At 44.4% G+C, this 25514-nt stretch overlaps 1 protein-coding gene across 4 annotated transcripts in view; it reads right to left on the bottom strand.

The window, feature by feature from the left end:
* The window catches only part of ITPR2 (inositol 1,4,5-trisphosphate receptor type 2), a 272614-nt gene that overhangs the window by 3345 nt on the left and 243755 nt on the right, over positions 1-25514 (bottom strand). For all 4 annotated transcript variants that reach the window (XM_052690593.1, XM_052690590.1, XM_052690591.1 and 1 more), the window contains 3 exons: positions 25027-25192; positions 23625-23785; positions 1101-1262 (listed from right to left, as the gene is read on the bottom strand). In XM_052690593.1, the coding sequence (XP_052546553.1) occupies positions 1101-1262; positions 23625-23785; positions 25027-25192 (489 nt within the window). The remainder of the gene's footprint in view (positions 1-1100; positions 1263-23624; positions 23786-25026; positions 25193-25514) is intronic.

The raw sequence follows: 25514 nt of genomic DNA, 5'->3' as shown, positions 1-25514 counted from the left end.
TATTTAGCAGTCACAGAACAAGATACATATAAGCAAAACAACAGGGAGTGGAATTCTATTCTTCAGCATTAAAAATTACAAGTAAGAGATGCCTTTGAAGTGGGAAATCTGTCTCCCACAAACTATGGGCATTTGATTCTCATTTGTGCATGATTCTTCTCCAGTGGCAGGTTTTACAGCGCATCCTTTGCTCTGCTATTGTGTTGTGCAGCCCCGCAGAGGGTCAGCATCTGCACCTGGTGCTGCACAATGACAGAATTAAAGGGTGGTCCCAGCCCCAAAGAACTTAAATTCGAGCCAGGAGAGGGCAAGGTCAGTCGGGGAGATGAAAAACCAATCCTGGGCAGTGTAGATAATTGCAGTAAGCAATGGGAGCAGCACATCCAGCCTAAACCTCTGTCAAGTTTTTCACAGGAAGAAAGAGTTTTAAGGAAGGATGTGGAGGGGGATGATAGGATAATGGCTGATACCACTGGAAGGGCATTCCATACAGAAAAGAGAACGCTGTCTTTTAAGACTGTAATGAACAAACAGAAGGTGATGGGCATCTTAGGTTACAAGGGAGCTGAGCTGGTCTTGTGGTCCTGAAGTGAGGAGGAGGTGAGGCAGAAGCAGGGCTGGGAGAGAGGTGGTACCAGGTGCCCATAGCCAAGGGAGAGGAGCTGAGAGGCACAAGGTGACACAGGCAGAGCGACAGGCTCAGGCAATTGTTTTCAGCACAGTGCTGCTGGTATTCTCAGTGAGGGAAACTCCTGCGTGTCAGATCGAGAAAGCTTTTCTGCTGACTCCCATGAGTAGGCAGCTGTGTCTGATGCTGCCTCGGCCCTGCTGTGCCTGCCTGTGCAAAGACCACCTCTGTCCTCACACACCCACAGGGGGATTTCATAACTCACTCCCCCTACCCCTTCTCTGCCTCTGCTAACAAGATACAATTTCATTGCAAACCCCTATCACTGCATCTACTCAGAAAGCTTACTGGAAGAAAGATGAAACCTTTATCAGACAAAAGTCTCTTTTGTTACAGTGTCCTGACCGTGACCCGAGGGGAGCGAGTGTGCCCACTGCACATGTTCAGGTTGCAGCCAGGGTAGTGCACCCACCTGCTCCTTCAGCTCAGCCAGCTGGCTGGAGAGCTGCTTCACAAGGCTCATGGTTGACTCCAGCCTCTCCTGCAGGTTCCTGATTTCGTTTTGCTCACTGTCGCCTTCATTGCTGACCAGAGACATGGCTCTCATCCGAGGGAACCAGTCCAAATTCTTCTCCTACACAGGTATCAGAAAAACAGCAATGTTAGTAGGGGGTTTCTGCAATGCTACTATTTGAGACCAGAGAATGTAGACTCAGGAACTTCTCAGTAGATGACACACTGTGAGCTTTACAGTCATTGCATGGAGCAGACATTTTACACAGGCCTTTCTCTGTCCATGCAGAAAGCATCAAGTGAAAAATCCTGCTTTCCCACAGCTGCTCCTGTCCCATCTGCAGCCCTGGTATGAAGAGACACACAAAGGAGGCCTCTCTGGGACCTCACATGCTCCTAGGCTTTGCTTTGAAGCACTCACAGGGACACACTCCCTGCTGTCCCCTCAGCTGTCAGGCCCCTGCCTGTTTCACTGTCCCTGAAGGAGTACCAGCAAATCGACAGGTAGACAAGGCAAGCCACAGCCCTTGCCAGGCTGGCCTGCAGCATGCCTGCTGCAGCAGTAATGATCTCGGGGCCAGCTCAGCTGCCCACAGTGGAAGATTTGGGATCCCAGGAATGGCTTGGGCTTCAGCATGCTTTCAGACTGCGTATCTCAGCATAACCCCATGGCGAAGGGCTGACTGGCGAAGGACTGGGCACTGCGAGGATATTCATGTTCTCAGGCTATGAATCTGGCTGCAGATAGCTGATACAAATTGGGAATGTGGTGCGGCAGCATGAGGCTCAATCTCCTCCCTTACCCAGGGGCACAGATATTTGTGTGTAACCTATAACAGGCCGGAGGGTGCGAGACTGGGAGGAGTGCCAACCATGTGGCAAGCAATGCGATTTGCCCTAATGAGACAAAGGAAGTAGGTCCTGCATCCAGCGATGCATGACATCAACACACCTCTGCCTTCCACCCCGGGGGAGTTGGAGGATGTGGTTAATCATACATACGGTGTTTTGCAACAGGCCTCCACAGACATGTGCCCTTGATAACTTTAAAACAGAAACAGCGTGAGCTGGAGCGTGTTTCTTCCAGTCCGCTGCATGACTGAGTGCACTTCCAGTAAGTTTTCAGATGACACCGAGTTTGGAGGAAGTGTTGATATGCTTGAGGGTAGCAAGGCCCTACAGAGGGATCTGGATAAGCTGGACTGATGGGCTGAGGCCAACTGCATGAGCTTCAAGAAGACCAAGTGCAAGGTCCTACACTTCAGTCACAGCAACCTCATGCATCCCTGCAGGCTTGGGGCAGAGTGGCTGGAAAGCTGCACAGAGGAAAAGGATCTGAGGGTGTTAGTTGACCACCGGCTGACCAAGAGTCAGCAGTGTGCCCAAGTGGACAAAAAGGCCAATGGCATCCTGGCTTATATCAGAAATAGTGCAGTTTGCAGTATGAGGAAAGTGATTTTCCCTCTGTACTTGGCACTGGTGAAGCTGCATCTTGATTTCCACATTAAGTTTTGGGCTGTTCTCTACAAGACATAGAGGACCTGAAGCATGTCCACAGAAGGGCAATGAAGCTGGTGGGGGGTCTGGAGCACAGATCTTATGGGGAGTGGCTGAGAGAGCTGGGATTGTTGAGTCTAGAGGCTCAGGGGAGACCTTTCACTCTGTACACTCTTTGAAGGGAGGCTGCGGTAAAGTGGGGGTTGGTCTCTTCTCCCAGGTAACTCATGATAGGATGACAGATAATGGCCTCAAGTTATGCCAGGAGAGGTTTGGAAGCTGGGATTGTCGAGTCTGGAGGAGGCTGGGGGAGACCTTATTGCTCCCTATAACTCTCTGAAAGGAGACAGTGCAACATGGGGATCAGCCTCTTCTCCTGCATAACTTGCGATAGCACTAGAGGGGAAGGCCTCAAGCTGCACCAGGGAAGGTTCAGGTTGGATATTTGGAAAAATTTCTTCTCAGAAAGGATGGTCAAGGATTGGAACAGGCTGCCCAAGGAGATGGTGGAGTCACCATCCCTCGAGGCGTTCAAGAAATGTGGCACGAGATGTGGCACTGAGAGGTGTGGTTCAGTGGGTGTGGTGGTGGTGGGTTGATGACTGGACTTCATGATCCTAAAGGTCTTTTCCAACCTTACTGCTTCTATGATTCTATGATGGATGGCTCTGAACAAACATCACTATTTCCCTCCAGCTCCCGAAAACAGGAGTACTTTCTGGAATTCCATCTACAAGACAACAGCTGTGCTACTTATGTTGTCTGGACTTAGTACCTGGTACAGTCTCAGGTGCATCACCCATACTGCTGTCTCAGAGTTTAGCTTCCAGCTTCTTTGTTTGCAGACAAAAATACAGAAGTCAGAGCTGGTTCTGCATTATTTGTAGCGGAGCATCCAGTGGCGGCCTTATGTGAGCAGATCCACATGGGCTGGCTTGTGTCTATGAGTTTATGAGCCCGTGAATACAATTTTATTGTGCTTCCAGAGGGAGATGACTACTTTCAGTTATGTCATGCTCTACCCTGACCATCAGGCCCTCTGACAGGAACATGTTTTGAAACCACCAAGCTAACTCAGAAAACTGCCATGAGACTGGAAGCACATATGGTGTTTATATTTTTCCATTACTTGGGTTAGCCCTATCCCCTGCTACCCTGTACAAGACTAAATGCAAAGCCACAAGAGTGCTGGGCTGTTTCCTTCTTTTTAACTCAACACTTCTAATGAGTTTCTGTCCTACTGTGCAACCTCGGGTGCTGCCACTGCAATGACAGGATGCCCAGGGAAGGAGCCAGGGTGCCCTTTGCTGTGTTCTGCAGCCCACGGTTCGGTCAGCCGTGCGCACTGGCGGAATGAAGCCTTTCCTCTCTGCCCACTTCTTCGAGCCTCGTGATCTCATTATGACAATTTACTGTGGTTACGCATGATGCCATTTTCAATGGGTCATAACTCATTCAAATCAAAACCTGTTTTCACCAGCTCTGCTGGTGGAGATCACGTGCCCCCTCCCTGCTGGATATCCCCACAGACACATGCAGCTGTAGGCTCCAATTTCAGCTGCAACCAGGTACGCTTACAAGACCTGCATTCATTTTCCACAAGCACGCTCTGCTATTTATTTTAAATTTATTTTGGCTAGGATCTAGCAGAGCATTTATCACGTGCCTAGTGCTAAGCACAGGTGTAGTCATCTATACTAAGCTTAGTTTGTGCACAGCACTTCTCTGGCTCAGTGCTTTTTTTTTTCTTTTTTTTGCTTGCAAAATGTTTGCCATTATAGTCACAGAAAGTGAATTCAAAGGAGCTACAGTGAACAGAGCTGCAGTTGTATCCCAATATTTCCTGGAAAGCTCTGCTGTCTGCACCCATCACAGCTTCTCTTGCTTGACACACCTGGATGTACCCGCCTCAAGGACACGTTGCCACAGGAGCCAACTGAGGGCTGGGAGCACCTCTTGGAAAGGCTCACTGCAATTCTGAAGCTTCCAACGCCAGGCTGCAGAGGGAAAGCAATCTGAGACTCCATCACTGCGGTTCTCATGTTTGCTGAGCACTGCTGCCAGGACTGTGAAATGCACTTTGCTAGTTTTGTTTTCCATCTGCCACTCCCTCACTTCTCCAGGACGTGAGGCAGAGACTGCCAGCTGCCTGGGAAGGGCTTTGCAGGTTGACCCTCCACTGCACTGAGGCGTCCGGAGCAACACAACATGCACCCATGTGGCTGCTGGGCAGTCCAGTGCAGTGCAATCGGCCTGCCCCAAGGCTCCCACCATCAGCTGCTGCCCCCTCCTCTGAACAAGGTTAAACCTTCTGGTGAGAGAGGTGACCAGAAGTAGGTGAGGAGAGGGACAAGGCACACAGCACCTCACTGCTGTCATGCAACGCACAGCTGTTTGGCTGGGACAGCTCTGCACAATGTGCCAGCCCATCTTGGCCACCACAACCCCAGAGTCACAGAGCTCTGTCACTCTCACATCCACATGTACCCAGCTCTGCTTCCCAGCACTGCTGTGATAATCAGTCCAAGGAAGAAACCTGGCTGTGGTTATAAAACAGACCCAGAGGATCCAGGCACTATTTTGTCAGAAGGTTGTAGAGCATCAAGCAAGGGCTTAAGCCAAGTTCTAAGAGAAGTTGATGGGACTACTTGGGTAGAAGATCTCATCAGAAGAAGCAACTGACTTTTATAACCAGGTCAAACAGCTGACTGCAAGGCTCTCATTTGGTAGTGCCAAGTGCTATGATGGGTACTGGCAGGACTTTGCTTCTTGGTTCTTGACAGCACACACATAAAGAAACCCAGTCCAACTATGTGATTATGTCACACAAAATGCCAGCCAACCTGTCTTTAAGTTAAAAATATTTATCTGGCCTTCATCAATAGTCCCACTGTAACATACGTGCTAGTTATATTCCCTTGTTGAATGGCATGCATTTGCCAGTCAATACCATCTTTTTTCTCCCCAAGTATTATGAACTGCAAAACTCTAATAATATTAAAGGGCAGCATGAAAATGAGCTCCGCTGCACAGCCCTGTTTGCTGAGTCTGTACCTCAAGCAATTTGCAATTGCCTCTGGGGACGAAACCTTTCGATCACAAACCTGTGAGGTTCCACAAGACAAATCAGAAAAGGTTCTTCTGCAGAATGTTTTAGCGAACTGGAAGTGTTCACGGGGGGACAGGCACTCTGTGACTGCTCAGCTGCAGGAAAGCTATTTTTACTTCAAGGTAATTGCTTGCCAATTAACTTGAGGTAGTTAACATGTTTGTACAACACCAAACATTTGTTCTGGGACTTAAAACATTTATGGGCTCAGCCCAAGGTTCACCTTGACCAGCTCACACACGTTAAAGCTGCAATGTGCCTCGGCCATGCTGCAGGTGCTGCTTCCCTGGCCACTGTGGGGATGGGACCTGGGAGTGTGTCATCTGCCATGCCTTAGCCATTCTTCTTAGAAACCCAGCTGCATTCCCAGGGTTTAGGCAGACATTTTGAGCCAACAACCTACATGAATGAAGCGGGCTGTTGGTAGGAAGCAAGGCAAACCTCTGCCAGCAGCCGTCACAGCCTATAAGCAGCAACCAGGTTAGCGTAAGGTGACATAGCTCAAGCAACAAACGAACACGCAGAGGTTGAGCTATGTGGATGCAGCACTCTAAAACAAAGCAGACACAAAACGAATGGCTAAAACTTACAGAAACCTTTCTAAACAGCTGGGGCTGAGTGTGGTGTGTTGTTACTGTTACTTCATTCTTGCATCAGACAGCAGCTATCCTCAGCCCAACCGCAGCAGCCCACCTACGGATCACAGGACCTACTCGCTGCAGCCTCTCTCCTCCTGCATGATGTGCGCCTCGCAGAATTCATATTTAAGCATACGTCTGTGTCTAGGGCAGAGAGTCAGCCAGACAGGAAGGCTGCAGGGACAGAAGGGAGCCGCAGCCTCCTCTCTGCCAGCTCAGCTGGACGGAAAAAAATAAAAGGGCAGGTGGGGCTAGCCAAAAGGCTGAGGGCCAAAGAGACTGCACACGAGCAGAGCAGACATTTCATGCAGTGATCCAGCATGCTCACTCCCGCCTGCCTCCCTGGCAGCAAATCCCACTGGCAGGACCCCAGCAGCAGCGAGGCCCAGGAGGGCACGCGCTTCCCTGTGAGGTCCCTAGAATGTGCACAGTGCCAGGTGCCGATGGCAGGGCACACGCTGAGCAGTTGCAGGGCTTAGGGGATTTGCTCCTTGATTTGCTGAGAAACCTCAGAGCTTTCTGCTCAGAGAGGAATGCTCAGAACGAGAATCCGCGTTTGCCTCTAAGCGACTTTCTCCCTTCTTCCTGCCAGGCTGTCCAGGGCAAGGCAGAGCTGAGGGCTGAGTACTCCCTTCAGTCAATCCCTTCCATTTTTCTCTGATAGCTCTGTCTGAGCTTGGAGGGAGGAAAGAGTGAAAAAAATTGTTTGGAGTTTCTGTACTTTGTAAAAAGTCTTTCCTGAGCCGTCCCTGTCCTGTTGGCATGGCCAACTGGCTTCAATTGAACTCTCACGCTGAGCTGAATCCATGTCTTCAGAGTAATTGGCAGGGGATGCTCCTTCAGGAGGTGCCGGTTTCACAGGCAGCAGAGAGATGGATCAGCTGCAACCAGCGGGAGAGGCTGGGCTGAGCCTTTTAAAAAACAGATTACTAGATAACAATGAGAGAAAATAGGTCAAAGAGTAGGACAAGGGGGATGAGGTAGAAGAGCAGCCTAATGCAGACTTTTTGCCAGTGCCATCCCCACAGGCTCAGTCAGAGGCCACGCTGCTGCCAGCTATCCAGAGCTTTCATTTCCTTAGCAGGCACTGCCCAGTGTGGCGACGCTCAGCCCTTTCTACGCCGTGACCCATTGTTGCAACATTAAAACAAGCAGTTTGGGGACTTCCCTCCCACCTACTCAAAAAGGAGAGGAGCTATGACTGCTTGGTGACCTCCCAGCTGCCCCCGCCTTCCCCAGCCCACCACTCCCATGTCCGGCACAAGCCACTCACTCCTTGGTGACTCAGTGCTGGCGTGTGCTGGGTAGGAACTGTGATGGCAGCCTGGAAAAGCCTCTTACAGCTTTAGAGAGACGAGAAGTGCAAATGGGGGTGGTAAGGCCCAATTTTGGGGACATTCAAGGCAGCCACTGCTCGTCACTCAGTAGCCTCCATGTCCAGTGAGTGCCACCACTCAGCCCCTCCGACTCCGTTGTGCCCTAAGACTTGTGTTTCCATGTGAATACTAATAAACTGCAGATGTTATTGCTCATGTCCTTTCAGGTACAAGAACCAGCAGGGCCATTCACTCCTCTTTCCTGAGCCAGCACCTTGAAAAAATACTCTAGCTCCAGGTACAGAGAGGTCTATTTACTAAAAAATGATTCTGCGTGTCTGAGGTGTAAATAAGTCCATCCATTTCTTTCCTAGATTAGCTGCCCATGTAAGCAGAGAGCGATCGGTCCAAGCTACCTTCTGAAAGCTGTTTTTTCTCTGCCTGGGGATGCAGTCTGGTCATAAAAGTCTGCATCGATGTAGCTCCTATAGCCACCTTAAAAAAGGGATTTTGAAGATTTAAACTATCTTGTGCTTTAGATGACATGGGGCAATAACCACTCTGTGATTTAATCACAGACAATAATAATTTGGTTCAGTGCATGATTCAGCTAATCCACAATTTGATAAACGTTCATCCCAAACTACAAATCCAAATAGCTTTCTGCAAATCCTGTTTGACACTTTAATGTTAAGACTGTATTTGATAAGCAATCTGTGCTGTACAAGAATATAGGGCGGGAAATTAGGAATTGTTATGCAGCCATATGCAACCGTAACAGTAATTCAAGGAAAATAAAAATAAACCTTGGCAATTACAGATAAATCTTTATGCAACGAGAAAATTAATATATCTGACTGGGCCTATACTTGATTGATATATTCTACAACTTCCACAGTGCATTGGAAAATACAAAAATCTGTTTCCCACTAAAAGAAGGTTGAAAATGTAACATAACCTCACAGTCTGCTTTAGCAGCACCATTGGTGCATTTAGTTTCATTTTAATTTGACTAAATGTTTTTGAGGGCTGCAACAGAATCTATCACCTTAATTCTGCATAACCGTGAGCTCTGATATGTAGGCCAGTCACTCATGAATACCTTGCAGCGCTTCATTATTGGTGTTCCAGTTCATGAAATCCCCCAAAAAGCTATGGGGAGGAATGATAATCAATCTCAAACCTCTAGTGCTGTGTGTGGCGGTTTTGGCACTTAGCTTGAGAGTCTAAAGGAGGACCTTGCTTTTCCAGGGAAGAGCCACCCAGAGTTCCTGCTCGGAGAACACACAGGTCTGCCACTTAGCTCCAAGAGATGAAAACAATCACAAAAATATGTTTTCACAGTTCAGCCCGTAAGTTTGACTGGGATCTAGCACCACTTCTGTGGGCAAGCCCATAGGTAAGTGCTAAGCACAAGAAGCAGCAGTGTGCCCTTAGTGTGAAAAAGGCAAAGTGCACCCCAGGCTGCATTAGCCAGAGTGCAGCCAGCACACAGAGGGAAGCAATTCTTGTCCTCCCTCTGGCACACATAAGGCTATATCTGGAGCACCATGTCTGACAGACACTGACAAACTGGAGCAAGTGAAAGGCCTTTGGTTTAGGTAGGTGCTGGATCACCATGCAAACGGACACGGCTCTGAGCGATCTGCTTCATCTGGTCTTGCTCTGAGCAGGGGTTGAACTGGGGGGGTCTCTGGAGGTGGCTCCTAGCTTGACTTATTCTGCAGTCTCATGCTGTGATATGCAGTGACTATTTTCCTGCTTTAAGGGAGGAGGGCCTCAGCTTCTACCTCAGCCCAGCACCGCTCTCTGAAGCTTCGCTGCCTTCCCATGCTTTCCTTTGCCCGTGGCAACTGTCCATTTCTCAGCTGTTGCTTTCTGATGCTGCCTCAGTCATTCTCTGCCACCTTATCTCTGTCGTAACTCTGAGAATTGATATTCTCCTCTGCAAATCCTCAGGAATCCCAGCACTACCATCACAAGCTAAGATTTCGTACTTTATACTTGTGCCCTTAAAATAGATATAATTATAGATTTGTGCAAAATATGAATTTACTTTTCCACATTCCTATGTTTTCATGTTGTTAGTGGTTACGGGACAAGCTTTAGGAAGAACACTTCAGATTATTCATTTAAAATAATTAAGTTATTTCTGATATAATCCCTGGATCTTGTGCATAAAGAAACAACATCTGGTACAGAGATTAGAAAATAAATGTTCTTGGCTTTTTTTTTCCTTTTGTTAAACAGATGTTGTTGATACAAAACACAGCGCTGTAAATCATAGCTTGCATGTGGACACAGACTGTCACTACTGAGCAGAAATTTACTGTGGCTAGATAGAGATTTGAAACAGCAATGAATCACTGGCTTGCTAACTTTATTCACGTGGATATGGTTTCAATATTCTGACATTAAGTGCACATGTCCTTAAAAAAAGAACCTTTTAATGGCAGCATGAGAGGCTCTGTTTTAGTTCCAGCTGTCTCTGTAGAAGAACAGCGTAAAGCAATGGCCGTATGGCCATCCTCACACAGAGGCACCTGGCTGCTCTCCATCTCCTCCACAGCTCACTGCGATGCTGCAGTCGAGCAGCACAGGCACCCTGCTGCTGGGTGGCACCTTGCCTGGCACACTGCATGGGGCACCCAGTGACAGGAGAGAGCCTGAGCTGCCCACAAACTCCACCGCTGCTGCCAACGTGCCTCCAGCCCCAGCTTCACTCTCCCTCTCATTCCCTAACTGCTCCCAGCATCGTTTCAGCAAATTCACTGCTTGTTTGTTGTGCTGGTTCATGTGTAGCTGAATGGCTGTGTCTTCCAACGATAGTTCTGTTGGCTGCATTTACAGTGAACAGAATTCAGGTGCTTATGCAGCCCCAGGTCATTCCTACCCACGCACCATCAGCCAGCCTGAAGTCTATTTCACTGAAGTCTCCATTCTTCTGATCCTCTTTTAGTATTGATTTCCTTTTGCAAGGCATGTTGGAGGGAGCACCCCGGGCACTGACTCCAGACACTAAATCCACACACAAGCCCATGCCCCTAATACCACTGCAGGGTAAACATACCCTACAGTACCACATAACTGCGAGGGACGGGCTGGTCTGCTCCTTAGATACATACCTGCTGTTCAGCTGATGAGGACAGCATACACTTTGACCTGTTTCTGGCAATGGAAGAGCTGGTTTGATACAGTGAATCAGGGTCTAACCCCCTTGTTAATCTCCCAGCCATGACCTTTTACCTCATATCTTTTGTAGCATGGGATTCAGGAGTGTGCTTGTTGAAATGTATGCATTTTTTGACATTTAGATTTAGTTCTCTGGCCCTATCACCTTACTTTTTGCAAGTACTGTCCATTTTCTAGCTTTAGCTTCCATTTGGTGTAACAGAATCTTTGGGAAATACAAAGACTCAGCTGGAGACTCATTTTTCAGAGGCTCAGGACTTGACCTTGTTCTCAGCTTCACACAGGCATAGCTTCACCGATCGTGGTGCGATTGTTGTGGTTTAGGATACTCCCTGAATCCTGATCTGAACGGTCTGCTTTGGGTCCGTTCTGGCTCTGATGTATTCTGCACATGGTGCAGTATGAAAGGACAACTTACAATACATTTTCTTTTAAAATTAATTAGAATTATTACCTGTCCCTAATGGGCTATAGGGAACAAATGTCCTTTTAAACAAGGATGTGACCGCTCATATACCATGCGTTTGCATAAATGCACACAGTCGAGCATCAGTCAGAGAAGAAAGAGCTCCAGGTTTCTCTTTGAAGTGTATCCTGACAAAACACCACGGGGCCACAGCTGCCTTTCAGCCATATGGGCCTGAGCATCACCAACAAGCTCTCCAAGCTGTCTGCAGACCACTCACTGTGTTCGACTGCTTCCACATTCCTCTGCTCTCTGAGCCCATCTCCTCACCTAAGCACGCATCAAGAGGCCTCTGAGAGGCTCTGGCCATGGCTGCACCCTACCTGGCCCCACAAACCCCACTGGGAAGCACAGAGCACTTTTGTTCCCAGAGCCACTGGGGAAGAGGTGGAAAACAGTACAACTGGGCCCGCAAAGCGGGATGTCTGCTCACTCAGGTTGATGGCTACTGCACACTGTTTTCAGAGGCTGCAGGCACAGATCGATAAAGGAAAAAATGTCTTGCGACAATGTGAACCTCTAGCTGCCTGCACTACATTTTCATTTAGCTCTCTTGTTCGCATTGCTAGGAAAATATTGAAACAGATCCTCTGTGCAGATCTGCTTTTTCCTGTTTTTTTTTTTTTTTTCTTTTTCTTTTTCTTTTTCTTTCAGCCCAGCATTTAAATATGGTTTGTTCTGTTCAATTAAAATGCAGTTTCTGTTGAGAACAAGCAGATGATCAGTTTCACAACCCCAGAGTTACAATTTTCCTTCAGCAGCACCCGGCAAAATGAAAAACAGAGACAAAACATTTTAATCACATGTGTATAAAATACACAGTGTTCATTAAACATGATTTAAGCTCGCTTGTTTGTTTTGGAGACTCTTTAAGGCTACTACTACCCCAAACCCAAAGAACTGTAATGTGATTCCTGATCTATTGAATTTTGTAGGATGGCTGTAGTGGGTTCCATTATATATAAATTGGATGCAGGCAATTTACAATCTCCGATACGCACTTTTATCTCAAAATGCCCTGTGAGGCAATTGTGTAAAGTACTTTATCAGGGATTGTTGTTGGTAATATTGCAAGATTTCATGATGTAAAAAATACATCAATGTCATTTAAATTGAACAAAATGGTTCCTGGTTTGCTTTTTTTTTTTCTTCTGTATAGCACTTTTAACCATCTTCTCAATAAATTTGTTCAATAAATACTGTATGAAACAAACATTTTGCACATTGTCCCACAGATACAATTTGCCAACCTGATTGATTTCTTTCTCTATAACTAATCTGATTCCGTTAGGCTATATATCTTCTCTTTTATTAAAGATGATGCAATCTTTGCTTTTTATCATACACACAATCCCAGAACTAAAAAGAGAGAAGATTCTGGGAAAAAGACTTGAAAATCCTGGCACAAATCTCAAAAAACAGATCCCAAAAGATAAGTGGCACAATGAAACCAAAGTTATACAAATTCAGAAACTTATCCACACGGAGCAATACACGCCTGCACATTTTTCTTCCCAAAACAGATACAGAAAACAAGCAACTTCATCATGTCCATGACACCTTGTAAAATGCTACTGGTGCATGCAGTCCTCGCAGCTCTCACTTTCTCTCAACTGTGAGAACTCAGAACTCAGAAGCAGAACTATTACATCTTTCCCGTTTTACTTTTCGCAGAATGTCATCCCAGTGACTTCAGTTTAACTTTTAAATGATGTCCTTCATAAGTCAACTGCCTCAGACTCATCTCCCTGTTCTTTTACTAATTGCTTTTCTGTCTTTGGGAAACCCACAGTCCTTCTTTTCCTCAGCATCTGCAGCTATCTGTCTTAGCTGTGGACAATTTTGGAGCGTCTTCCTCATTCGAGAAGCCAGAAGCTTAGTAATGCTGTAATACAAAGAACAATAATCGTTTTCAAATGTTGCAATAATATTCTCAAGTAACGCCGAAGACTTCCTGTGTTTGTTGCTTCTCCTAGAGTGTAAAATCAAACGAATTCAGTTTATATGCTTTGGGATCTGAATGTGACATTGCCCCTTTGGGAATGAACTTAGTATCTACAACTCCGGTTAAGGTTCAGGTCTCACTGGGCAAAGCCATGTACTTCCATTCCTGGGAGAATTGAGCCGCTGCTTCTGCCAGGCTTTCAAGCACAAGTAGGTGCCTATCCAAAGCCTTGGACAGCCTTTCCATCATTTGAAATCACAGAATAAAGGTCTGCCCACACACAGATCCATCTCAGCCACATGCTTCTTAACAAAGGGATAAAAGGTGGTTTTTGCAAGCTGCCTGGAAAGTTAACAGCTCCAGCCTCTGGCAGGTCGAGGCGGGAGTGGATTCCAGCAGGGAACCGCAGCCTGTGTCCTGCCAGCAGTGCTGCTCAGCTCCAGGGTGCTCCAGCTGGATCACCTCCCCTAGATGTTCGTGGGGATGTGCAAGTTTCAAGGAAAACTGCCTCGTGTCCAGACCCCTCCTTGAGATTTTACGGCCAGCAGCAAACAAAGAAACAGGAATCCAACTCAGCTCATTTATTTTAATTAACAAATTGAATGAACTGGAGTTGGAAAAAGGACAAGGAGACTGTGACTACACTGTACTATCAAGGCAGAACACAACTTTATAGCAACATCAGTCCTCAAAGCCTAAATATTGTTCAGCAGACAAATCCTTCAAATGCAGAGGAAACTAAGCAGAGCTACAACACCACAAGATCCAAAAAGAGCAGTGCTAGGTATTATCAACTCACTGCTCCCAGACCTCAGGGGAAAAAAACAAATCTCAGGATGAATATACTCTTGGAGAGTTTTAGGTTTCACCCTGTAGCTTTCAATTGCATTACAGCTTTTTATTCAAAAGTAATTTCAAAGGAGAGGGAGAAAAAAAACAACAAAACAACAGGATTGTGCTGGTGTTGGGACCTGTCCCTTCAGGAGTTTACAGTGTAGGGCTGAGCAGCAATGCAGCAGGGACAATGGCACTGCACAGTTGTGTGGCTGTCCCCTGATTGAGTCAGCTGGAGGGATGAAGCTTATCTCCATGCCCTCACTGCACGCACCAAAACTGCCCGTCCTGTAGCATCTGTGGTTGGTGCTGGTCTTTCTCTTACTCCAGCTAATGATATCATTTGTAAGGAATCACGGATCAGGATCAGATCCGTGGTTTCCTGTTCAAACAGCAACAGTAGAAATAATTTTTCTTGCTTTTGAAAGAATGTATATAAGCGTAAGCCATTAAAGCCTCAAGCTTTTAAACGAGGTCCCAAATGAAGCTCACCTTTCCTTTTATTTCCCTGCACCTCACACATCACCTAGCTAAGAAGGCCAACCAAATTATTTATGGTGGATCAGAATAAGCCCATATCTGAAAGAGGCACAGCCCTTGAAGTGAAAGAGAAGACGCTCTGCTCTCTTGTAGAACAGGAGCTTCATGCAGAGATGCAAATCCTCATGTGATACTAACTCTTCACGCTCTGAGAAACACACAAATGGGAAGGAAATCAGCTAATTAGGCACGTTACTGTAATTGCTTATTTTATGAAGTGGAGAGGGAGGTGTTCAGCACTCTCGTGAGATAATAACATAGAGGCAAAATTATATGGAGAAGGAAAACAGTAATGGATTACCTAAAGAAATGAACGTTAATTTTGAGCAATAGGAAAAACAACAATAGAAAAATAATGCAATACTTAGCAGAAAGAAGAGCAACAACACCCCAGCATGTTCTGTAAAGGTAAAACTGAGTCATGCTCCTGTATATGAGGGAACGGGTCAAAAGCAGTGCTTGAACCTGTATTAAGTATATTTCCAGCTTTGTTCAGTGATTCCTTATCACCCCTCAACAGCTCTGAGATCCTCTGTCAATTTTAGGTAGGCCTTGATGCACAAAAATGACTGTGTCTGGGACTTGGTGCACCTAGTCTGAATGCTAGGAGGCCTGCTTCCATGTGGAAGGACACGGAGAGCTGACTGCTCAGTCCTCCTCTCCCCTATATTGAGCATAACAAAAATGGGAGCAGTAAATCATCTATTTAGGCATATTTTTTTAATTGCTTCTTTTATGAAAACACAACTACAGACAAAAGCGACATTGTATTTCCTAGGAAATTAGCCTGTCAGTGAGACCTCAGATCTTATTTAGCATCTAGCTTTTATGCTATTGGTCTAACTGCCACAGCAAGTAATTACTCATAATGTGACATGCATTGTATCAGTCTTTTAAAAGTAATTAAGGAAAAGTTGCATAGCTTAATGCTATGTACATACATCTCATCCTTGCAAGCTTTGCTTTGATAACATCTGCTCCTTTCTGGAGGAAGGCCAGTTTTTAGCAGCAAAATAAATCAGTTCTAACAATGGGAGCATTATTAGCTTCCTGAAAGTTATAAAGTCTATGCCCCACTCCAGTGGAACATTTGGATGCATAACTCTATGAGCATTTTGAAGTCTGTGAGTTGCCAGATCAGAAACTTAGTGTTGAACTAGAATTTATGATAATGAAGAAACCTTAAAAATACAAGTTTATTTATAGCGAGCCAGTTTAAGAACCACAGCTCACAGCCCCTGGCAGATTTAGCTGTAGCAGTTGACAGGGTCACCCCTATCAGCTGTGTGCCCTTACTCCCTGCTGACTATTTTCCTATCTGCAGAGAAGCAGTAGAATCAGTGGTGTGTCCTCTGCTCAACACGTGCACTTCAGAGTGGCATGTCTTAAATAGCCATTGATACATTGGGACACAGGGCTGCAAACTGCAGAAGCACTGCAGTGTGTAAGCAAACACATTGCTTGTCCTGCCAGAGAGGCTGTGGATGCCCCATCCTTGGAGGTGTTCAAGGGCAGGTTGGATGAGACCCTGGGCAGCCTGGCCTAGAACCAGATCTGGAGGTTGGTGGCCCTGTCTCTGGCAGGGGGGTTTGAACACCATGATCCTTGAGGTCCCTTCTGACCCAAGTCATTCACAAATTCTATGATTCTATGATTCTGTCCCCTCTGCTATTGTTCTGGTAAATTGCAACAGAAGGGTCTGTTGGACATCTGGATGAGGAAACTTCGCAAACTGTCTAGCACAAATCACCAGAGTGCAAGTGAGAAACACCCTATGCATGTTCTTGTCAACCAGAGTGTCCCTTCTGCTGCATTAATGCAACCCTGCATTGATGTTTCTATGGTTCAGGCCATTCTTAGACTACCTGAGCAGCAATCTTTGGCTGTAATAAGAGTGTCACAGAATGGATGAGTGTCTACAGACCAGAGAGAAAAATTAGCAGAGAAAATTCTTGCTTCCAAAATTCAAAAAACAAAGGATAGCAGAATAGAAAAAATCCTGGATGCCAGAACATTTTTTTTCTTCTACAAAGAAGTTATATTTTAAGACCTGAGGTCAACAGCCCTTTTAGTACATATTACTTTATTACATTCTTTGAAAAACACTGACAGCAGAAAAGAACAGCTTGTTCTACAAACTCTGCTTCTGCTTGCTGGCCCACTGTCAGGATACTCTCCTCCTTCCTTTGTGCTTTTTCATTGCCTTCACGTCACCTGCTTCTTTCCCTTTACACCTGCCTCCTCCAGAGCTGGAGATCCCTGATTTGCCTGGGGGTGGCCACTGAATAGGCTGGATGTTAGGCTTATGGCCTCACAATGCCAAAGGCTGAGATTTCTCTGTGATATCCAACAGTTCCACCCTGGTCACAGTTGCCATGAGCCTCAGAGGCTTACTTTGGCCAGGACCTCACAGTGACTGCAGCCAAGATCTGAGCCTGGACAGCATCAAGGCAGCAGAGGGCAGGAAACCAACAGAAAATGGCACACAGTGAAGGCAGAATGACAGCTATCATGAGGCTCCTTGATGGTTCACTTGGCATTATTCCCAGTGCTGCTTTTGAATTTAATAACCACTTCTGGATATCTAACAGAAAAAGAAGGCAAAAGCATGAGACTGGAGGGAGGAAGAAAAGATATAGCAGCACCAGCTCATGGGAGAATTAAGTTCATCTCGATTTTCAAACTTCAGCACTTAAAAACAATCACAGCAAACACCACCCAAAGAACTAGAATTGTTTCCTTGTGACACGGAAATTGCCAAGACATTTTGCCAAATACTTATTTTATTTAATAATGTTAGTGAAACTAAGCTGATGCCTTCTCAGTGTTTAGAATGAAGTAGCAAAAATATTTTGTCACATTACCAATGAAAAAGCAAAAAAGTGCCTTTAAAGAAAACTGAATAAGTAAAGAAACTCATCAATCAGAATTTCAGACTCAAGCTGTCTCTTCTGCTTAATGCTTATAACACTGATGGGAATTTTGACACGGATTTCAGTGGGAATACAAGGTATCCTGAAGAGCAGCCTGAAAAGATGCTTAAGATTATGAATTTGCCACCCAGGGATGATATATTTACCTATGTTTACACAGATGAAACAAAATGTTAAATAATACTTTTTAGATATTATCACAGTAAAAAGGGCTCAATGTCCCAATGATCTCCACGGCAAGAGGACAGAACCATTCATTTCCTACTGAAGATTGCCTTGCTTTAGGGACCTGGCCAAACGCATCACAGAATCCTTTACTCTTACGAACACTGGCTGGTTTTAGAGCAGTTTTCAGCTGTTTGGGGAGTTATGTAATTGCACCAATTACATCCAATTACATAATTAGAGTAAATAAGTAATAATATAATTAGATGTTGTAATTATGTAGTTATGACAGGTAGCACTAATGCTGATAAAATCCATTATGAAACTTGCTAAGAACTGTGGACAGCGCACGCGAGAACGAAACTGTCAGGGCTTCGTTTGCTATAGTCAGTCATTCTTCCAATGGGTGAAATCATTAATTCAATTACCATGCCCATAGCTTTTTATTTTTGCAAATGAACGGAGAAATAAACCATAGGCTAATTCATTTCTCCCTCTGAGTTGCTGCAAAAAATGCAGTAATTAATCAACAACATTTTTGCCTCCATTTATCTATCTGCAGCTACCAAAACTGCAAATAGAAATCTTAATGTATAAATTGCATCGCTGAAAAGAGAATCAAAAAATTTGGATGTTAACCTTCACTGTTCCAGTTATTACATTAAACTGTCTCTCCTCTGACAAATGAACACAAGGAACATTCAAATGCTGCTGTACTGATGCAATACAAGTTATGTGCATCTTTATGAGTTTGCAAGGGATGGAATTTCTGGTCAAATGAGTAAGATAAGAAGTTTTTCTTCAGGAATGAAAATTGAATAGGGGTATAATTCATGCAGTTTCTTGGTGCAAATACAAGTCACGTATCCAGCTTTTCAAAATTTCTGTCTTCTTGGATATGGAATAATCATGTCTGACTTCAAAAAAGAAGACTGGATAACCAACAGATAATAAAACCTACCGCCTTGATTTAATATTCATTAGTGTTTCACACAAGGACTGATATAAGATACTGTGCCAGAAGAATGGGCAGCACCAAAAGATTTGAAGTGCTTTTTTTTCCCACAGCATCCCTACACAGTCACTGACTGAAAATCCAGAAGAGTTTAAACTACGTGTTGTTTCACAATCCATTCTATAGCTACTGATTACTTCAGCCACTGCTCAGTGCTAAGTGCTGAAGCAAATACAGAGCTGCTGGGAAAACCAAAATCCCAGGAGCTTGCAGCCTATGTCTGTGGTCCAGAGGAAGAAAGAAAAATGTCTCAGCCCTAAGGACTTTTGAAGTTAGAGACTTAAAGACTGCAAGCTATTAGAAATGCCTTGAAACAAACCTTGCCTGGGATAGAAATACAAGTGAATTTGGGGACTTGGAAAAGTATTGCCTTTGAGTGAGGAGTGTCTGGAAGATTACCTGCAAGTTTCTTTTTTGAACTGGAAAATCGGGAAGTGAAGTTACACAGGAAGTAATTTCTGTCCCTTTCGACAGGAATTTTGTTGTCTTCCAAAAAGTATTATAAGACAGCATAAGAAAAAATTAGAGCTGCTGGAATGGGTTCGGAGGAGGCCACAGACATGCTCAGGGAGCTGGAGCACCCTTCCAATGAAGTAAGGTTGAAGGAGCTGGACTTATTTAGCTTGCAGAAGAGAAGGCTCTGGGGAGACCTCATTGTGACCTTCCAGTACTTAAAAGCAGCTTGCAAGCAGACTAGACACAGTCTTATAGTGGCAGGACTACAGGGGATGGTTTTAAACTAAAAGAGCACAGGGGATGGTTTTAAACTAAAAGAGCATGGATGTAAGTTAGCTATGAGGAGGAAATTCTTTACTCAGAAGGTAATGAGGCATTGATCAAGTTGCCCAGTGAAGCTGTGGGTGCTCCACCCCTGGAGGAAATAAAGGCCAGGTTGGATGGGACCCTGGGCAGCCTGGTCTTGTGAGTGGCAGCCCTGCCCATACAGGAGGTAGGAACTGGATGGTCTTTAGGGTCCAACCCAAGACCTGCTGTGATTCTATGATGAGAACAAGAAAATCAGACCATTCCAGTTTCTTCCAGTTATGTTATCACCATACCTTAAAACAAGGTGTTTCACTTTTTGATAGACATACGAATCATGACCAAGACAGAGTTGTATCACAGTCAGTCATATTTTGGGGTCCTGATGGGCAATGGAGAAAAGAGACTACCAGAAAATGTAGACATTTACCCTGGTACTTAGTTATACTGTAAACCACATCAATGTTGTTTTTTTTTTGCAGTACAGTGTACAGAAGTACAGTTAGTAATTAGCTAACTACAGCTGTAGGGGTAGTGAGGATGATATGTGGAGCTAAACTCCACTTTCTATTTAAAGAAGTTACTGAAGAATACTCCAAACTTTGACTTACATTTATTTAAGGTTGGGTCTGAGCCTTGAAAGTCAGATTTGACTAAAAATTCTTTCTTAAGTATTCCGGTTGTGAAAACACAGAATTTGGGTTTGACTCATTAAAGCTATAGAAACAGACATGGAGGTCTACGTAATTGTAATAAAAACTAGCAAGGCTAGGAAAGCTTTTCCAGGAGTACTATTCATAGAATTCTTCCATTTTCTGTACAACCCAAAACACTGAATATCATTCCTTTGTCCCCTTCAAAACAGTCCTGAGAATGCCCTACTCTTAAGCATCTTCAGTGTATTAACTGGATCCTGCTGGCACGCTCTATGGTAAATTCAGACATCTACCATGTTTATCTTCCACTGAGCGCAGTGCTAGCCACACTGTTTCCACCAATCTTCTGGCTTAAGCAGCAGCATCCATGTTATAAATAATAACTTCTCATTTTCAGCTTGATGGCTAATCCATCTTCTGCCACAGCGTTTATCCACTGCTCAGTGAAAAAGCCCTTCGAACAAGAATGCTGCCACCCTCCCCTTTGTCTATTCTCATCACTATACGCTGTAATCCACTGCATTTCTTGCATCTTTTCTGATACGCTAGGAATTATCTTCCTCAGGTTCATTTAGAAAAGGAAACTGCATATTCTTTTCTCAATTTGGACTTTGAATGCTGCATTGCCTTCTGCCTTGAGCCTCTTCTCTATATATTTTGGATTCCCACTTGAATTACGGTGTCACATCAGCCTCATCAGCCTCATTTGGTAATGAATCTGTTTCACTGGCAAGCCTCAGTTCCGTTATGAAATGTTCTTTTGAAGTCTGCCTCTCTTGTGCCAGATTCTAACTAGAATCTAAGCCCCTTATCAGGGACTTTGTTACCTGTCCCAGAATTGCAAGAGTGGTTGCACAGCTTCCAGTCAACCAAAAAGTCTTAATCAGTTTTTCTCCCTGTCTTTAGGTAAAAAAAATATCTCACATTTAATTTCTGCATGGGAGGTTATACATTCCACATATGTGCAATATTGTTCCATTGGTATCATGCTGGGTTTGAAACACGCAAAACACATAACCTCCATCAGCACCAATGGCTTTTTACTCTTTTGGTCATAAGCAAAGTTCCTTCTTTCAATTTCTTCCAGCTGAATATCATACTTGCAGAACACTCCATTCTTCTAGTCAGATTATTTTCTTTCATTTCTTAACAGCCCTTCTACCATGTGGTATTGAGTAATCTCTGGCTCCAAGAGAAAGAGCCCCTTTTTATTCACTTGAACAGTTCCAATTGCTTCTGCTTCACACAACCAGCATTTCTGCAGCACACCTTCCCTAGATTTTGTACAGGAGAATTTTAACTACACAGAGATACAAATACTAATCCCACAACACATCATTTGTTCAAATACTGTTTCTCTTTCTTTCCATTCCTACGTTCCCTCCTTCCATTCCTTGTAAGCATTATGTTTCATTTCTAGGCCCATATGCAACCCTCTCACCATCTAGGATGACAGTTTTCATACATACACATGGAAAAAAAAACCACCAAGCCCTTGCTCAGAGGCTTTGATAATTCCAAACTCTTGATTACTATTAACCACTCAAACTATCAGCATTCTGCCCCGGAGGAGCTCTGAGAAATCGGTTCAGTGCTTGAGGCCACACACGTTTTGGTGCCTTTCTGTTAATATTTTAGATATTCAAACAGGAGTTCCGACTATTAATGCAAACGTAAAATACATTAGTGAATTGCATCAGAAAATTCAAACCTCTGCTGCCACAGGATGAATACACTTACTATGAATATTAATGCATCCCTTGGAATTAAACATTAATACTTAACATACACACTTTCAAAGTTTAAAACCATATAAACATCTCAGGGAGAGGGAAGAAGAGGAGAGTAAGGAAGGACCAGACAAAGGAGACAGGCCCTAGAGTCTGGAAATGTTCTGTGAATTAAAGAGCATTTCTGAGATAAGCTAGAAATGTTTCAGGTATTAGAGGACAACTTGACACTATGAATAATTTCCTGTAATGGAACATAGGATGCAAGCTTTTGTTTTAGCTTTCCTATTTTGCCCATTACACAGCAGATCCATTACTGCCTAACAGCATGAATGTACTGAGTTGGATTGTACTACAGGATTGGCAGTTCCAAGTTCCATGGATACAGGCCATTCCTCTGTACCTGAACGCTCAATTCCCATGACCCTCCACACTGCCTTCCATGTAGCAGTAACAGCACTTACAGAAGTGTGCCGTGTGAATCCTCTCCTCTAGATTCAGCCAGCACCCAGCTCGGCGCCTTGTCTAAACGGATCATTAAGACCCTCCATGGAGTGAGAAAGGCGTTGCCATGGTGTGTTACCACCACCATCCTAGACACCTATCTTAAGGCAGGGTAAATGACCCAGTTTTCTTCACTGACAGGGCAGGGAGCTGGCAACAATTTAAGCCAGGTGCCTCATTTTCAGACGGCCGAAATTAAAGGATATTTCATTTCTCCTCCCCTTGGCTGGGCTGAGGACTGTATGAGCACCCAGAATTTCAGTTGTGCGGTTGGGCAGTATGTATAATCAAAGGCTCAATGAAGGATAACAGATAGATGCTCTCAATAAAAAATACGGCTGCAGAAATGCATGAACAGTAGCCTGATGTGTACTTGTTTACACTCCCGTCTGAGATTCAGACATACACCAGCTCTGCAACCACAGACCCTGGCAAGAGCTCTTGGCAATGCAATAACTGCCAGGAAATTCACAGGAACAAAATGGTGCACCAGCATATCACAACAAGTAAGAAGACCTGAATACTGCTGTTCATGGGGATGTTGGGGAAGTTACTCAAAAATGAAGCCCAAACACTGGTACCAGCCCTCTCTCTCATGGGAATGCACCCTCTTTGGCAGCAAGTTGGAAACGAAATGTAATTGAACATCTATGTGCTCCTGTGTCATCAAATTTCTCTCTCTGAACCCAAGTCATACTTACTGCATCATAATGCAGTTTCTGCAGCTCTTAAAATCCCCACAGAAGCTCATCTTGGTCTTTTCAATAGCTTGTTCAGAAGCAGCCGTAGGAGAAAATGCTAGCCCTCAACACTGACCCTGTGCTCTGCTGTTCAGCAGGAGACATTATTTTTCTGGACAGCAGCCCAGAGATCCTGGACAAAGCAGTAGCAGATGTTATGATGCATGCTCCTCTGCCTCTGGTTTGGCTAATGAGGGAGCGGAAACCACAGAGCATGAGAGCACGAAAGCCAAACTAGAGACTGTGGCCTCTGTTTTCATCTTTTTCATTATGTTTAAGACCGGGCTTTGTTGCAGACTGTCTAAGACACGTGAAAGGATCTTTAAAAACACAGATCGATGCCTCCCATTGTTCAGGCAGAGGGAAAAAGACAGATATGCTCTGCTCATGCTGCAAAGAACATCTAGCCATTGCATAAAGCACGTGCTCAAATTGACTTACCACAATCATTTGTGCTACATAGCTCTCTGGACCAGTGTATTCTGTTGGATCTTTCACTTTGACAAGAACTATAAAGTACAAATAATGCCACATGTTGTGTTCTGACTTTATATGCTCCTCAAATGAAACTGTCTTGTTATCAAATTTGTCTCTCTCCAGTCCTGCAAAAGACATGAACGTAGTACAAATAAATAAATAAATAGTACAAAAATACTGGTTAAATATGTTAGAGACAGGGACCCAAATTAATTTGAAGGATCATAAATTTGAAGGATCTTAATTTAAAAGCTATAACCACATACAGTAACTGCCAGGCATGAAATACCAGGCCAGAAGGCATTCCTGACAGAATTCTTTCAGCGCAAAGCTTATTCTCTTTTGTGATATTTCCCTTTAATAACAATAACAGTATAATAAATAAGTTACAGTTTTACAGTGCCTTCTGTGCTGAAGGCTATAAAAGTGCCTTACAAGTGTTGACTCTGATCCTTTCTAAATGTATACTGGTTAGCACACAGCATGCAGTCTCAGTCCTGATCTTGCAAAGATTTATGCACGTGCTTAGCACCAAGCATGTGAGTAGTCCCACTTAAGCTATGGTGGGATTGCTGAGCACTTAAACCTACAGTGAAGGTGAGTCTGCAGCTCTGCAGAAATATAGTCTCTACAGAGATGCAGTTGTAAGAATTTCACTCTATTCTTTGTCGTATCTGCTTCAATCTCTAAAGGAGAATGACAAAGTGAGAAAGGAGAGGATTCACCAATGTTTTTCTCCACGTTACAGCTTTTCTCCTTGGATCTCTTGTAGGGGCTCCTACTGACACTAAAACTCTGCACAGTGTTCATCCCTGTCAGTACAACCATGGAAACAACACCCAGCCTATTAAAATGAAGGTAATTCTAACGTCCCCTGGGGGAGTGAAGGTCTGGTCCTCCTTGTGGCTGCACCTCAAAATAAGTGCAATTCACCCATGGTCTTTATGAGGATGATTTTCATTTAATTTTTTGTTTCCCCGTTTCAAGTCACCTTCTGAAATAGGCAGATTTTCCTGTTGTTACCCTTCTGGAATCCACTGTGCTGTGAAATAGCAAGCTGTACTTTCATCTGCATCATGCTACATATGAAATAAAGTCAGCAGCTGCACCATCTCCATCAATAGTGATGACGCGAGCATGAAACACAGTACTTCTCCCTCAGACCCTAACTGGAGACTGTGAAAACACCTCTTGGCAAAGCTATCTTTTGACTCCTAAACCAAATCTTTTTCCTGCTGAGAGTGAACAAATTTGGAACCAAATTCTGACATTTTTACAGTCTTCCCGCACATAAGATAACTCCTCTTATTTCACCCTAATTTTACTCCTTTACCACACAAAACGTCTCAGTAGCTCAGAAACTTACCACAGATGAAACATGTCGTCTTCAGTATTTCCTCCTTTTTCTGCTTTTCACTCCTGAGATCAGCAAATGTATCAATGATGACTCCAAAGATTAGGTTTAGAACAATAATTATGACAATGAAATAAAACAGAAGATCATAAACAACTCGAGCAGCAAATAAGGGCTCCTGCAACAATAATAAGGTTGCAATAAGATACAAAAATAGCAAACGTCTAAAATATTAAACAACATTTTCACATTAACTCAAGCAAAGCTATGCATCTTTCTTCTAATAAGCCAAATTCTGCTAGTCTTACTTGCACAGACAGGGACTGGCTATATGAGTAAGCAAAGATGATTTGACTTCACGTACTCCTGTCTCTTTGGGTCTCCTGCTGCTCCTGATGCAGTTTCCCAAATCAAGGAGAGACAGACAGGCTTGTGTTCCAGGTGCAGTGTAGATGCCTTAGTGTAGTGCTCTACTGAAGGTAATTACCTAGCCAGCACGC

The sequence above is a fragment of the Tympanuchus pallidicinctus genome, unplaced genomic scaffold (assembly GCF_026119805.1).
Source record: "Tympanuchus pallidicinctus isolate F22 unplaced genomic scaffold, pur_lepc_1.0 scaffold27, whole genome shotgun sequence".
NCBI lineage: Eukaryota > Metazoa > Chordata > Aves > Galliformes > Phasianidae > Tympanuchus > Tympanuchus pallidicinctus.
Note: the sequence above shows the minus strand (reverse complement) of the source record. Positions and strands in the feature narration are given on the sequence as shown.